This window comes from Mesoplodon mirus (assembly GCF_964341445.2).
Source record: "Mesoplodon mirus genome assembly, chromosome: 5".
In the NCBI taxonomy this organism is placed as follows: domain Eukaryota; kingdom Metazoa; phylum Chordata; class Mammalia; order Artiodactyla; family Ziphiidae; genus Mesoplodon; species Mesoplodon mirus.
This window is the reverse complement of record NC_138980.1, coordinates 74,412,711-74,429,327: the sequence shown is the minus strand read 5'-3', so window position 1 is coordinate 74,429,327 and position 16,617 is coordinate 74,412,711. Positions and strand designations below refer to the sequence as shown.

At 48.5% G+C, this 16,617-nt stretch overlaps 1 protein-coding gene across 2 annotated transcripts in view; it reads left to right on the top strand.

The window, feature by feature from the left end:
* The first annotated feature begins 15,572 nt into the window (after positions 1 to 15,572).
* SLC22A4 (solute carrier family 22 member 4) overlaps positions 15,573 to 16,617 on the top strand; it is a 48,808-nt gene continuing 47,763 nt past the window's right edge. The window contains exon 1 of one of the 2 annotated variants that reach the window (XM_082620435.1): positions 15,573 to 16,154. In XM_082620435.1, the coding sequence (XP_082476561.1) occupies positions 15,762 to 16,154 (393 nt within the window). In that variant the 5' untranslated portion in view covers positions 15,573 to 15,761. The remainder of the gene's footprint in view (positions 16,155 to 16,617) is intronic. The other variant, XM_082620434.1, reaches the window with a different exon arrangement.

Sequence of the window (16,617 nt, the reverse complement as noted above, 5' to 3'; positions counted from 1 at the left end):
CTCTCTTCCGGGTTTCTTCCCGTCCTCTCCGATCCCCCCGCCCCCGCCCCCCCCCACTGTATTCTTTCCTTCTTTCTCCTTTCCCACTCTCCCCACCAGGGAGCGCGCACGTGTGTGTGTGTGTGTGCGTAAGTAAGTAAGATTTTAGTAGAAAGAAAAGAACACTCGCCTCCAGAGTACACGCCACTCCTTCTCCGAGGCCTGGCCTTTCACAGCTCGGTTGCACACTCCTGTAGAGACTCGCACTTTTAAAAAATATAAGTGATAGCAGAGTTGGTGAATTGTGGCTGTTCGCACTCGATGACGCATCCTGGACTCCGGGTCACGTGGATCTACCCTCTCCTTAGGTTGCTCGGAAGAGGAAGCAGCCTCATTTATTTAGTGAGCCCCGAGTAATGGACGGTTGTGCTATATTCAGTTTTGTACTATCACAGACCACAAAAGACTGTTACTGTTGCAGCAAAAATAGAAATGAGACTCTTCTGATAAACAAGGAAAATAAGAACAATGAGCAGGCTGGGGAAACAGCATAAACAGGCCTGAAAGAATTAAGCAATCTTGGTTATACTTTAGCTGTTACTACTAACAAACACTTGTCCTTCACAAAGCTAAGCAAAACCAATTACTCTCTGATTCCATATGAATTGTACCCTGCACCTGGCACTTACTCTTGCTGCATTCTCTTGTAGCAAATCACCCCTCTTAGCTGTTTACATTTCAGAAAGAAGGTCGCAGGCCGATAACCCGGAGATGAACAGACCCAATTACCAGGCTGCCTGACGCCAGCAGTAACTTTTAAAATATTGCAGGAAGAAGAATGCAAGACATTCACCACTTTGATCCTTTTCACTTACCCTGGACTTCGGGTTCCACCTATAAGACCCCCTGTAATTCCCCAGGACAGAGGGGCACAGTTCTTGAGGCGCTGCCTGCTCTGTCTTCCCTTGCGCATGGAAGAAAAATAAAGCCATCTCTCTCTCTTCCTCCAAAATCTCTGTCTCTGTATTTCTGATCGGCATTGGTGCACAGGGAAGCCGATATTTTGGCAACATTACCAATTCACACTCTCACCATCAACACATGACAGTGCTCATTTCCTCACGCTCTTGCAACACAGGGTATTACCAGGTTTTTATTTTTCATTTTTGCCAATCTGATAAGTAAAATGCGATATGTAGTCACTTTAATTTGCACTTCTCTGATTACCAGGGATGAGCATTCATTCAACAAACATTTGTTGTGTTTGCTGGTGGGTGCTGAATGAACATGGAACAGAATGGTCTTCTCCCTCCAAGAATTCCTCTAAACCCTTCACTCATTTTTCTGAGGATTAACTTCTTAATGATAGATAGGAACTTTTCATATTTTTGCAAGAATCTTTGTTACTGGACCCTATTCCACTGAAATATTTTCTTATTATTGAAACTATCATATTGATTTAATTATTACCTCTTAAAGAGTTTAACGTGATAATCTCTCCTCCTTGTTCTTCGTTTACAAACTTGCCAAGGTTATTCTCATACATTTCCAATTGTCCAGAGATTTAGACTCAGTATCAGGCTCTGGAAAAACAGACAACAAACCCCTTTGAACCGTGACTGGGGTTGCCCTGATTCTAGAGACTCACTTGGGGAGAACTGGCTAGAATCCTTTCCTCCCAGAGAATACTGTGATCTGTGCTTATTCTGCATTTATTCAGGTTAATGAGATAAAAATTCAGATTTTAAGGCAAGACCAAAAAATATTTAAACATAAAACTTTTCTCTGCCCTTTAGCCTCCTCCCTCCCCCTAGTGTGCACTGCGCAGCTGCCATGTGCGTTAACTAGACCTCCCCAATGGCAGAAATACCTCCTCAACCATAAACATCAATTTTTCTCCTGGTGCCAGCCATGTAACTCTTAGAAGGTAACATTCCTTTCTCAATCCTGTAAGGGGTCATGATGACACACCACCACTTGCCTTGTATGTGCCTACATCTTTGGTGAACTTTATGTACAATGCCAGCGTATAATTTCCCTTAAAGATAGTAATTGGTAAAGAATAGACTAGTCAGACGACCTGGGTAAATACTGGGCCACACCTAGTGGAAGTTCTTAGCTTAAATACTTACTTATGACCTTATTAATGTTACTCGACATATTTCTTATATTCTGCCTATTTTGCCAGATTATTGTTTCTTGCATTACCAAATGTGTGACTGAGCCTCAGATAAAATTAATGATGAGGCAACTTGAAATGACTGACCAAATATATAGATCTATAAGATCAATGAGTGTGATAGTGTAACTCTAGATATGTGAAGAAGCAACAAGAGGGAACCATTTCCTGGACCATAACAGACTAGTGAGATAGGCAGTCCAGAGGCCTTTGGTTACTGTTAACAGGGCCTAGTCCAGTAATAGCACATTGAGTGGCCTATCAATGAAATCCTCGACTGACCTGGGAATGAACATTCCTAGTGCCATGGGACAAATTGGTCATGAAATGGCCCCCAGACCTTGGTTGAAATTAAGACTGAAAGAGAAGGGATTGTAAAATAATGAATGTTGCCCACCATCCAGTTCTACAAGAATCAAGTCATTAGCCACTTCAGTCACTGACCTACAGTAGACCCTGAAAAGAATTCAAGGCAAAGATCAGGATGAGGCACTCTGTGTTCTGGGTAAGGTGGTAGAACAGGCCTTCAGAGAGTTAGATATTTTCAGGAGAAATTTTTAAGAACCTTGATTCTTGCATCTTCCCATACTGAGAAAAGCACTAAAACCATTAACTAAGATGTCTGTTGCTCATGGCTAGCAGCAACCTTCTACTGAGATGTGAGCTGGATTGCTAGTATCCACTTAACCAAAATCACATAAATACTGACCTCCCCACCTACCTCTACGAACAGTTCTCAGAGCCCTCTCAGACTGTCTCCTGGGCTATAATCCTCAGTTTGGCTCAAATAAAATCTTTCATTTCTTTCTTAGGTTGACTATTGATTAACTTTTTTCATTGACAGAGTGTTGTGTAGTACTCTGGTATATTTTTATTTCCATTTTCTTCTTTTAGATCTTGTGTTCTTGCTTTAATTTGTTCCTAGGAATTTCTTCCAAGGATCCTCCCGCGGACCCCACCCCTCCCCTCCCTCAAGGAGCACAGGGCAGTGTGCAAGTGTCCTCTGAGAATTGAGTGGCTGGAGTCTTGCGCCCTGGTCCTGCAGGCCCGTGCAGTCTGCAGACAAGGTCAGGCACCACCCGCTCATACGGTGAGCAGAGGACTGGCCCGCAGAGGGGGAAGCTATTAGGCTCAGGATCTCCAGTGAAAAAATCCTGTAGCCTCAGGCACAGGCCCCCACCCCTCTCCCAGACTCAAACCTGCCGAAACCTGGCTCCCCACTCCCAGAAGCCGCCCTACTTGCCTTAATCCCACAGTCACCACCTCCCCACACAGGGCCTACCCACCCCAATTGAGGGGTCCTCCAGTTACCTAGGTACCATCAAGATCAAGATCAAGCAAAGCTGCGGCAACTGTTGCGGAGACTCAGCCTCTGTTCACCAGTGCTGAATAGAAACTCGGAAACAGAGTTTTGGGGTGAAGTAGAGAAGAATAGCTTTTATTGCTTTGCCAGGCAAAGGGGGCCACAGTGAGCTAATGCCCTCGAGACTGGGTGACCCATCTTGGAGGGGGTAGTGAGGAGTTTTATAGTGTTCAAGGAGCAGGGCATTATCAGCTTGTGGACAGTTCTCAGACTGGTTGGCATAAGGTGAAGTTTCAAGCATCATCAACCTTCTGGCTTTAACCAGTCTAGGGTCTATGTTCTTGGGGGTCAGCAGTTTTCATCTGGTGGGAGGGGGGCTGCTTCCTATAAAAACTGCTTAGTAATGTGTGTCAGGCCTTTATATCTTTCAGGGAACTGGGTGTTCGGTGATTCCGCCATGTGACAGATTTATAGTCTAATTTTTACCATTTCCCCAGCCCAACAGCTATTCTTTGTTTCTACATCTTCACATTTCCCAATCACTAACTCTTGAGTCAGCCTTTTACTTCAAAAGACAAGGACACAGGGGCTTGTACACGGTTTCACAACCAGGTCAACCCTTGCCAAGGTAGGCATCCTGCGGGGAAGGGCGGGGGTGGGCAGTAGCCAAGAGGAGTGGCGCCAGAGCTGCCAATCTTCCCTGCTTCAAGGCCCAGTCTCTACCCAGTCCCCCAACTACCTTCTTTGCCCAGGAGCCCTGACTGACCCCAAATGTGCTGGACCATGAAAAGCTTGGGACAAGCTGTGGAACAAGGTCTTTGTGACCCAGGGTCTCTGTCCTGAGACGGGGCAGCCGAGTCTCCAGGAGGAGACACAGATCTAGGGTCCCCAATTCAGAAATCCCAGCCCACCTGCCCCAGACCGACCCCTCGTTATTGTCCCACAACCTGCCCCTCTCTCACGTCTTCACCTCAGCGGCCTTCAACCCAGAGGCTTGGACATCATCCCCTATACCTTCTCCCCAGCCATCCCATCCTACCCATCGCTGTGCCTGGGGTTCTGCCTCCTAAGCATTTCTGGAGCCCATTTCAGGACAGCTGGAGAATTCTCTTATTCCCTTGCTTCATGGACCCCCTCCCCTGGCCAACATGGCCCTAGGGCCCTCAGGATAGAGCCCCTGACCGATCAATTGTAGGCCTACCATTTAAGGCCTCTTGGACTGCAGGTTGCTGACCGACTGTGTGTCTTACTTCCTCTGCTACACAAGACTGTTCACCATTCTTTGAGCAATCCTGGCTTTTCATACCCTCAGACCTTTTCTCAAGCTTGAAATGTCTTTATTCTTTCTTCTTCATTCAGCAAACTCCTACTCACTTTTTAAGGCCCAGCTCCACTGTCCCCTCCCCTAGAGCAAAGCCTTGGCCGGCCCATCCCCAGGCAAAATCAGTAGTAGTTCCCATCCACATGCCCTCCATCCTACCCCTTGCATTCCTTCCTGGTGCTTCTGACACAGCCTGTTATCTCCTTGGTCAGAGCCTGGCCCAGACCTACCACCATCCTGCCCAGATCTCAGGTCAGGCATGGAGAGGTGCAGGGGCCCTGGGGCCAGCACCTACCCTCTCTCTCACACACACATACCTTGGGCCTCCCTGCCTCTTACCACTTTCCTCCTCACCTTGCTCTCCTAGTTTCTGTGGGCAGACTGCCTAAACTCTCAAGAGGAGGTAAGGCCTAGAGGGCAACTGCCTCACTCTTGCATCCTCAACCTCAACCTCAACTCATTCATTCAACTAATTATTTACTAAGAATCTACTATGTTCCAGGCATTGTGCTACATACTATGAGACATTTTGAACAAACATATTTAAAAAGCACAGATGATAAGCAGTGTCTAATGGAAATAAATAGGATATTACAGTAGAAAATAAGGTGTAAGGGAGCATCTGTGTGAATATCTGGCAAACTGCATTTCAGACCAAGAGAACAGGGAACATAGAGGCCTTGGACGGGGCAGGGAGGAGGAGACATGTGCTTGCCTGTTCTAAGAACAGCAAAGAAATGTCTGGAGTAGTGTAAGTGAGGTGCCAGTAGAAGTATATGAGCTCAGAGAGACGTGGGGGTGGGAAGACAGGCCACGTTGACCTTATAAGCTTCAGGAAGGACTTTGGCTTTTACTCGGAGAGGAGAAGCCAGAGGAGTGGCATGACCTGGGCTTTTATGTTTTAACCAGGATGACTGTGTCTGCTGTATGGAGAATAGACTGTAAGGGGCAAAGGTGGAAGCAAGGAGACCAGTTCGTAGGCATGACTGCATTCATCCCTGACTAATCCCTAACTAGCCCACTTCCCTCTGCCTCCATAGCTCCAAGCCCCAGTTCAGGCCCCTACATTCTCCTGCCTGGCCCCTGTAACAGCCTCCTGACTGGCCTTCCTCTCTCCCATCTGGCCCCTCAATCCTTTCTCCACCCAGCAGCAAAGAGAGATTTTTTTTTTTTTTTTTTTTTTTTTGCGGTACGCGGGCCTCTCACTGTTGTGGCCTCTCCCGTTGCAGAGCACAGGCTCCGGACGTGCAGGCTCAGCGGCCATGGCTCACGGGCCCAGCCGCTCCGCAGCATGTGGGATCTTCCTGGACCGGGGCACGAACCCGTGTCCCCTGCATTGGCAGGCGGACTCTCAACTACTGCACCACCAGGGAAGCCCAAAGAGAGATTTTTAAAATGCAAATCTGACTATGCCACTCTTGTCTATTAAAGCTTCCATGGCTCCCCATTGCTCTTAGGACAAAGTCTAAACTCCTGAACCCAGCCCACAAGGTCCCATGAGGTGTCGTCCCTGCTGAAATTTGCTGACAGCCCTGCCTCAGGCCCCCATAATTGCAGTTGTGCTGATCTGTAAATTCAGCTTCCTCAAGATCTTTTTCCAGACTCTTACAGGCTTCCTTGACCCTCCAAGGAGCTAGAAATGAAAACTGAGTCCTTCTTTCTGGTTCTCTGTGTGATAAGCTTTATTCTCCCACCTTCTACCTTGAGAACCAAGGAAAGGGGTGAGGGCAGGAGAAACCCAGATGCTCCTTCAAGCCAGCCCTCCCTTCCTGGCCAAGGACTCAGCCCCTCTTGGTGGCACAGCAGCCTGGCCCTGGGGTAACAGCCCATGAACAGCTGAGTTAGGGGTGTTGTGATGTGCACTGTGATGCCCAGAAGACTGGGCTATGGGCCCAGAGAGTCCCTCTGACCACTCAGGGAGTGCCCTGCCCCCTCCTCCACCTGTGGGTCCCCCTGCCCAGTTTATCTGCACTGCAGCTCCATCCTGGGGTTCATTCTTACCCAGGGTAACAGCCTCTTGACTTTAGTCCCCATGCTAACCCCTGATTTGCTTTCTACAACTCTGGGTAATTTCCTGGTTTAACATTTTCTCACATAATTTTCAAAATTTTCCCACAAAATAGTCCTTAGCACCTCTGAAAAGAGGTGGAAGTCTAAAAAGAAATGAGGGTAGTAAAGGGGTCTGTAATAAGCAAGGACTGTCCTTCTGTGCCCCCTCTACCACAAGTAGGAAACTAGTTGGAAACCAAATTTTATCTTTGCTCCTGTCTGATGTGGACCATCTGTGGCTGAAGGCAGAGGCTAGAAATCCCAGGAAAGGCTGCCAGAGGCCTTACCTGTTCCTGCAGGGTCTGGGGTTGGCCTCAGCCATGTGGGCTCAGAGACCTGACTGACCAGCCCTGTGAGCAGGTCTGTCTCCCCAGTCTGACTGGGTTAGTGAAGCTCAGAGGCTGAAGCACCACGCCATACACCAGCTTCTTTACCAATATAGGCAGCAGTGGAAGGACACTCGGCTTCTCTCCAGGGTATTCTTGGCCTAAAGGCACATTTCATGGGAAGCCAGAGCAGTTACAGACTCAGAGGAAGTCTCAGAGGATGCAAATTGGGTACGAAATATCATAGGAGCTAATATGTCCTAGGTCTTCATCTTCAAGTCCTTAGTGAACTGATATTACTCTTCTTTCATCTTCACATAAACCTGAAAGGAAGTACAGTTATTATCCTCACTTCATGGATGAGCTTAGAAAGGTTGAGAAACTTGCCGAGGTCACATGCTGGTTAGCTGATCTCCATAGCAAGAACACCCAGGGCAATCACAAGTACGCATCCTCCCTGGAGAACATTGCCTGTCCTACCAATGGTAGTGACTCTTGCCAGGCCACTTCTGAAGGGTGCTGACCTATCTCTGCTTGTCAAGGTCCCTAGAACAGCCCACAGTGCAGCTCAGATGCACCAGCTCTTCACACAGGGCCAGGCTCCTCCATGGAGCATGGAATGGTGGAAGATGAGCTGAGTCAAGGTGACCCCTGAAGCTTTGGGTCTGGGTGTAGACAAGGCTGGTGCCCACAGCACCTGTTCATAAACTCTGGCTTGCACGAACCTACCCCCACACCTGTCTGACTTGGGCCTGGGGTCAGGTTCGGATCCCTGCGCTAAATGGGCTGTTCTGACTCCTCACCACCTCCCCCTCCCACTTCATGCAGTGCCTTCTCAGCCTGTGTTCCTGTCCACTCCCCGCCTGTCCCTGAGGCACCAGCCTCCTCAAGCTTCTGGCCCAGCTTCTCCTTTCTTCTCCAAATGCTCATTCTCAAGAGTGCCTTGGGTTGTTTGCACTGCCTAATAGTAGATCCCTTCCAAACTGCCCCGCCATCTTTTTGTAGTCTCACCCAGTCCCACTGGAATTAGTCTGGGAGGATAGAGCTCAGAGGCCCAGCCAAGGGATGGTTCTTCCCCTACGGGCTCAGTCTTAAGCTGACTGTCCTACTGTTGACTCCACTTAGGTTTGTACAGCACAGGAAACTATACTCAATATTTTGTAAAAACCTACAAGGGAAAAGAATCTGAAAAAAATATATATATATAACTGAAATACATATATATTTTAAAATATAAATCTAAAAATATATAGTATATATATATATATATATATATATATATATATATATATATATATGGAGATATAGATATTTATGTATCTGGATCACCGTGCTGTACACCTGAAACTAACACAATATTGTAAATCAACTACACTTCAGTAAAAATTAATTAACTAATTAAATTTTTTTAATTAAGAATCTTTTAGGTCAAGTATGGTCTATCCTCTGCCAACCTTTGCAATCTCATCCATCTGCCTTTCCCAACCACTGGTTTAGTGTTCACATGGCAGGTGTCTGGGTTGGAGCAGATTGCCTGGGTGCCAGGGGGTGACCCAGGGATCCACCTGCCCCACATAGTTGACTCCAGGCCCTTTTGGTCAGAAGGAGCAGAGGCAGGGTTTGAACCTATAAATGAGGCTCCAGGGTCTAGCCTTCCTCATGTTCCTGGGCAGCACCCAGTGAAGGGCAGCACAGGCTGCATCCTCCGTAGTCATACATAAGTAGGATCACCACATAGGACTCCTCAAGCTCACAACTTCAGATATTCCAGGCACACTGTTTATAGCAACCAGCCACTGATATAGCAACCAGCTTCTCTGGGGTATCCCAATCTCAGCTGTGCTGCTTACTTCTCACTTTCTGCTCCCGGACTCCTCGGATGCTGAGGCATGGAACACATATAGAAACCTGCTCAACATGCATGGGTGTGCAATCTGGAAGTACTAGGGGGGTTAACACCCAACAGGGCACACCTGAACCAAAGAAGGGTGGGAACCTATGGATTAATGTTGCCTACTTCTGAATCTTAGACATTTCTGAGACACATTCCCCCAGGTCCCCACAGCTGTAAACGACCCTACGCTGTACCTTTGTACTTGCTTTTCTTCTTCTCTGTTTTACTCTCCACCATCCCTTACTCCTGTTCCCTTAGAGTCATTCCCAAATAGAAGGCAGTCTAGAAGGCAGACTTGCAAGGAAGGGACTCAAGAACTGGAACAGTCCCCTTTCAAACAGAGATAAGGACCCCATTACTGTTAGTAAGTAGGATGGTAATAATCCCAGCATGCAGTCGCATCATTTACCAGAACTCCTGTGATTAGAGATTAGAAAGAGATGCAAGGGGAAAGTGAAGCATTGGCTTGTGTCAGTGCTTTTTAATCAGGGGCTATTTTACCCCCCAGGGGACATTTAGCAATGTCTGGAGACATTGCTAAATGTCTGGAACCGCTAGGAGATGTACTATGGCATCTAATAGGTAGAGGCCAGAGATGCTGCTAAACATCCTAAAATACATAGGACAGCCCCTCACAAGAAAGAATAATCTGGCTCAGAATTTCAATAGTGCCAAGATTGAGAAACCCTGGTTATGGCACATAGAACATATGAGGACAATGGTGATTATATGGATGATGGCCTTGACTGGCTTTTGCTAAGTGCTTTAGAAGCCTTGAAAAAAGAAAAAGATAGTCCCAGGTCAGCCAACTCTAAACTCAAGGTACACTGTGAAAGCTAGGAGGCCTCCATAGAAGCTTTTAAAGAGATCTTTATCTCCTGCAGCCACAGGACAGACTGTGTTGGAAATCAAATCCAGGGCTTATTTAATTGATTTAACTATAAGGGTAAGAGAGCCACAACAAAAGGCTGCATGCACAGCTTTGTTAGGTCTATGACAAAGTCATGGCCCTGATACAAAATACACAGAACCCTGGAACATGGAACAGGGACATTTGGGTCAGTTAATTGAGAATTTTTAATTCCTGGATTCCCCCAAACCTTCAAGGCCAGCAGCAGCAGCTCTCTTCCCCATACTACAGGAGAGTAGCCTCTCCTTGCCTGGATTCCCTGCCAAGACTCCTCCTAAGGCAAGTGGCTCCAGAGGTGACATCTATCCTCCTCCCTACCTCCCCTCATGGTCTCTATACTAGAGTTAGGTTTCAGCATAGCCTAAGTGGGGAAATACAGTCCCTGATCCACAAGGAAATAGCATATATATTGAAAAAATGACAGGACCTATGTTCTGGTAGGAACAGGGGTAACATGTGTGGGAATTTATTAACTTGGAAGCATTCTCTCATTACGCTGGGTTTAACATCCAAGCAAGGATACATAAAACCATCTTCATATGCTTCTGAGATGGCTCTTCAGTACTTGGATACAATTATGGCCTATGGAAATGAGGTGGAAATGCCAGAACTTTCTTGACAGTATCAAAGGAGTCAGAACGCCCAGGGGAGTGAGAATGTTAGATTGTTTTTAACACGCAAGACCAGAGAACCTATCACCAGATTATATTCCCAAGCCAAGTTCATCAGACACTCCCTTCACTAAGGCAAAACAAAATGCACAGGTGAGGATCTCTAGTGTTAGTGGGGATGGTAGGATTCTAGAATAGCAGAGGCTGGATGGTGACACTTAAACAACAAAGGCAGGGTGGATGTAATTACAGACCAAAGGGGCAACCAGAGGGCTTCAACCCATGGGATCTGTGGTGATGGCTAATACACCATGCTTTTCCTAGGAGTTAAATAAATGGTCAGATGACTATTACTTGACTTGTATAACAACCTCACCCCCAAAAGGAAGAGCTAGTGATCAGAAGGCTGATGACAACTGCTACAATGGAAAATAGTATTTCCTCATAAATTTCCCAGATCTAGGCCAGTTCACGAGCTCAGAGCCTATTAATTGAAAAGGAGTCCAAGTCTCTTTAAGGAAGAACCCTCCTATACTGCTAAAAGTATTTATGATAATTACTTCCCCAATCTTTCCCTGTAAGGGATCTGTGGCTATCTCAGACTACTCAGGCTGCTATAACAAAATACCACAGACTGGGTGGCTTAAACAATAGAAATTTATTTCTCACAATTCTGAAGGCTGGAAAGTCCAAGATCAAGTGCTGGCCAATTCAGTTACTGGTGAGAGTCTTTTTCCTGGCTTGTAGATATCTCTCTGGTGTCCCTTCTCATAAGGGCACTATCCCATCATGAAAACCCCACCCTCATGATTTTATGTAAACCTAATTATCTCCCAAAGGCCCCATCTCCAACCATACTTCCACACTGGAGGTTAGGGCTTTAACATATGAATTTGGCGGGGGACGCAATTCAGTCCATAGCAGTGGCCTTTAACCCGAGTAACTCTGGCCTGAGGAAAGAGAAAGACCCAGAGCTGTCAAGAGCTATTGGATACAGAGTATGAGCTGGCTCTGATACCAATGGACAGGAAGCACCATTAGGGTCCCCCAGTTATACTGGGGGCTCATGAAAGCCAGGTGGTAAATGGAGTTCTCCTGCAAGCAAGTCTAATGGATTTAAAGATCCACACTGGATCTTTAGTAGTTCCCTGGTCCCTAAGTGCATAACTAGGAGAGATACACTTAGCAGCTGGCAAGACCCTAACATTTACTCCCTGTCCTATTAAATAAGAGCAATTATGGTAGGAAGGACCAAACAGAAGCCTCTAACATACCCACATTTTTGACCAATTTATTACATCAGAAGTAAAACCACCTCCTTGGAGGAATTACAGAGATTAGCACCAACATCAAAGGTTTTCTTCTTTATATCCCTCAGTATGGAGGATCAAAAGCTGTTTGTGGGCTTCCCTGGTGGCGCAGTGGTTGAGAGTCCGCCTGCCGATGCAGGGGACACGGGTTTGTGCCCCGGTCCGGGAAGATCCCACATGCCATGGAGTGGCTGGGCCCGTGAGCCACGGCCGCTGAGCCTGCGCGTCCGGAGCCTGTGCTCCACAACGGGAGAGGCCACGACAATGAGAGGCCCGTGTACCACACACAAAAAAAAAGCTGTTTGTTTTTATGTGGGATGAATAGCAGTACATATCACTGTCTTACCCTTAGGTTATGTTAATTCTCCGGCTCTCTGTCACAATATGTATTTAGTGACTTTGTCTTGATATTCTGTAGAACATCATGGTGGTCCACTGTACTGATGACATAATGCTAATATATCATAACCTAGTGAGCAGATGTCCTAGTAAGACACGTTCATACCAGAAGATGGGAGATAAAAAGTATGATTGAGGGCCTTCCATGCTGGTGAAGGTTTTTTTACCTTTTTGTTCCAGAGGGAGTTAAATGTATATAAAAGTTGACAAAGTAGTAAAATGAACCCCTAGGACCAATATTATGGCCAATCTTATTTCATCTATATCCTCACCCACTTCTTTCATTCCGTATTATTTTGAAGCCAACTGGTGAAGTTATTAGGGATCCAGTAGTCTGAAGCATGCCAGGCCATCCTCTGTAAGGTAAAGGCAAGTTGTTGTACCCTGTACCCTCTACCACTAATAAAAAGACATAGTGCTTGGTGAGAATACTACTCTAACCCATTTAATGGGTGCCTTGGAAGGCTCCCACCTTTGAGTGAAGCCCAGAGCAAGAGAGAGCTCTACAGTGTGTCCAACTATAGTACAAGGTTCCCTGCCATTTGGTCCACATGACCCAGCAGAATCAATGCTGCTAGAGATGTTCATGGTGATAAGGATGCTGGGTAGAGTCTCTGATAAGCCATAATAAAAGAGTTTCAGTAAGATTTCTAGAGTGCCAGAGCAAGGTCATGCCTTCTGTAGCAGGGAGCTATTTGCCTTTTGAAAAGCAGCTATTTGGCTATACCTGACAATGGGACATCAAGGGTCTATGCAACTAGAAATATCCAGTAAGAGCTAGGTATTGTCAAATTCTATCAAGTCATAAGATTTAGCAGGCACATAAGCAATCCGTCATATAATAGAAATGGTAGAGTCAGGATCAGGATTGAGCAGGTCCATACAGTTCAGGTAAGTTAATGAACAGGTGGCTCAGATTCCATGACACCTACACCTCAGCTATACCAACATTTCTCCCTCAACTCAAACCTATGGTCTTATGGGGGTGGTTCTCTATAACCAACTGACAGAGGGAAAAAAACACTCAGCCCTGTCTCACAGGTGCTATCAGCCAAAAAATGGATTGTTTACTGCAACATAGCCCCACTTAGGAGTGGCTCTAAAGGACAATGGTGAAGGGAAATCCTCCCAATGGTCCAGCTATAAGCAGTGTACTTGGGCATTCATTTTGTATGGCAGGCGAAGTGGTTCAAGGTATGGACTTACATATACTCATGGGCTATGGCAAACAGTTTTGTGACGTGGTACCTGCTGGCTCTCATACATGTACACCCTGAAAGTGCAGGGGAGTCGACCAGTGGAGCCAGAACTAGTAAACAAATGCCTCTTCATTCTCTAAGGCTCTTTAGAAGGTCCCAGCTGGATCAAATCCCAATTACCCACAGCAATTAGGGTTGGGAAAAAGCTAAGGCAAGTGAAAAGAGTGAGGCACTTGCCTCAGGTGCAAAATTTAAGGAGGTACCAAGAAATTCAATAATCAAGATAAATAATATTTTAACATAGTATTTTTAAAAATCAAAACCAATATAAAAATCCATGAAGAACAAAACATCAAAATTTTAAGATACGATCAGTTATTACTAATTTTTTCCTTTGGTCTCAAGCTCTAATGTCACAGCACATCACTGTCACTGATCCTAGTCAGTAGCAATGACCAGCTCAGTTACACAGTCTTGTGTCGGCCTTACCTCCTTCCCTGTTCACTCTCCGTAGTCCTTCACTCTCTTCCTTGGGATCACTACTATAAATAAATGATCTCTACATAAATTCTTATCTCAGGCTTTGATGTTTTACTGGCGGACAGGGGAGGCTGAAATCTAAGCTAAGTAGGACAATGACCACAGGAAATATTGTTCAAAGAAGGATTCTTGTGAAAGGAAAGGGAAACGCTATTAACAATTCTACTGGACTAATAGGCATAAATCACAGCTGTCCTGGCACATCTAGACATATGGTCTTATTACACATAAGGAAACTGACGTTCCAAGGGGGTAGGAAGCCCCTCTCCCTGTAGACTGGAGGCTACAAAAAATGAGGCAGAAACGTCTCCCACCTCTTAACCAGGGCCTGGAGAAGCAAACACACTTGTACAAAATCTCCAAGGAGATGGGCCCTTCAGCCTGTCAATCACATCTGCCTCAGGAACCCCAGGACTCCCACTGCAGGCCCAGGCTAGCAGATGGGCCTTAAGCCTGGACACGAGCAGACTGGTCCCTGCTCTGGTTACCCTGCCAGAACTGGGCGGCAAACTGGACCTTCTCCTCCTCCCTTCCTCCCTCCCTCTGTTACCGGACCGTGGACTGCCCCTTCTGCAAACTTGAGGCCTCCAGTCCAAGAAGACTCTGGCAGCCAGCCTCGATGAAGAGCCCCAGGGGATCAAAATCAGAGCCCAGGAGTGGTGACAGCTGGGCCTCCGTTACCGTGCTCTCACAAAGGACCAAGCTCCGTGTAGTGTGTTCTCCAGAGGCCCCAACAGGATCCTGGGACGACCCGGTAGTCCTTGCTCCCCACCTCCCCTCAGTCCGAGCTTGTCTCTGACGCACCGCGATCTTGATCAGCCCTGTTTCCCCCTTTTCAAGGCGAGGCTCCGGGCTGTCCCGAAGCCGCCGGCTGGTGACTGAATCCAGCTTGGGGGTTAGTGAGCACCGGGTGGGCGGGCGCCGGCCACTTGCGCTGCGGCGGGCCAGAGGAGAGGGCGCGCTCCTGTCGCCCCTGCGCCCGCAGAGCGCCAACCCACGCACTCGCCCGTCAGCGCCCCGCCCGAGGCCCCCTTCAGGCTGAAGCGGCAGAGGAGAGACCCCTGCCCGGGACGAGGTCTGTGGCGGCGCCGACAGAGAGGGTCGAGGCCCGACCTCTCAAAGACCTTGCTCTGCAGCCTCGACTCTTCCCACTCTCCCGCTCGGCAGTGAGGCCCTACCCGGCAGCCTGGGGCTGAGCGCTCAGCACCTAGGGGGCGCGGGGGCCGGGGATGGGGCGTGGGAACTGGGCCTCTTTTCTTTTCTTTTCTTTTCTTTTTTATTAGTTTCTGCTTTATAACAAAGTGAATCAGTCATACATATACATCTGCTCCCACATCCCTTTGGGCCTCTTTTCTGTACGGAGGCGGCACCGCTGACCTCCTAGCCTCGGCGGGGTGTCTGGCGGGGTCGCCGGGGGCTAGGAGCAGAAAACGGGCGGAGCCGCCCCGGAGCCCCACCCCAGCCAGCCCGCTGCCTCGCCCTGCCCCGCCCCAGCCGGGATCGGGGTGTGGTCCCGAGTTTCTACCGTGGCTTCCAGCTTTGCGTCCAGCTCCCAGGAACCTTCCAACGCCCTCAGCCCGTTTCCTGGGAACGGTGCAGGCCGTGCGCCTCGCTTTCCCTCAGCCGGCCTGGCCCGCGAGAACGTTCTGACGACCCCGGCGAACGCCCTCCACCGCGCGACACTGTCCGGGGAACGCTCTTATCATCCCTGGTTGCCAACTGCAGAGCAGCGGCGGGGAGCATGAGGGACTACGACGAGGTGACCGCCTTCCTGGGCGAGTGGGGGCTCTTCCAGCGCCTCATCTTCTTCCTGCTCAGCGCCAGCATCATCCCCAACGGCTTCAGCGGTATGTCAGTCGTGTTCCTGGCGGGGACCCCGGAGCACCACTGCCGGGTGCCGGAAACAGCGAACCTGAGCAGCGTGTGGCGCAACCACAGTCTCCCGCTGCAGCTGCAGGACGGCCGCGAGGTGCCTCACAGCTGCCGCCGCTACCGGCTCGCGACGATCGTCAACTTCTCGGCGCTCGGGCTGGAGCCGGGGCGCGACGTGGACCTGGAGCAGCTGGAGCAAGAGGGCTGCCTGGATGGCTGGGAGTTCAAGCAGGACATCTACCTGTCCACCATCGTGACTGAGGTGGGTATGTGAGCGACCCAGTATCTGCATCAGTCCCCCTCGAGACTGGCAGTGCCTGGGTCAGCCTCCCCCACTCCTCATCAAACCTGGCCAGCAGTCACCTGGGTTATACTTCCAACACGGGTGTGCAGCCCAAGAGAGCAGGACTCAGGCTCATTCCCCATGGGTTTGTCTCGTAGGGAGGGGATGAAGAAGGGAGAAGGGAAGCAGTTGTCAACTGCCTTTTCCTCTGGCAGTTTCACAAAAGACGAAGTTGTTTCCCAAGAGCCTAGATACCAACAACCCCAGGCTCCCCAGATGGACAGCCTGAGTCAAGTTCCTGCCGTAGGCATGAGGAGGGGGTGTGGGGGATGCTGCTGAGCCACCTGTAGACACAAAGAAGAGTCTTGCTGCTGGGCAGGGCATGGGCAGGTGTGGTCTGTTCCCTGGCCACAGGCTTCTGGAAGCATCACGGGGTCTCCTG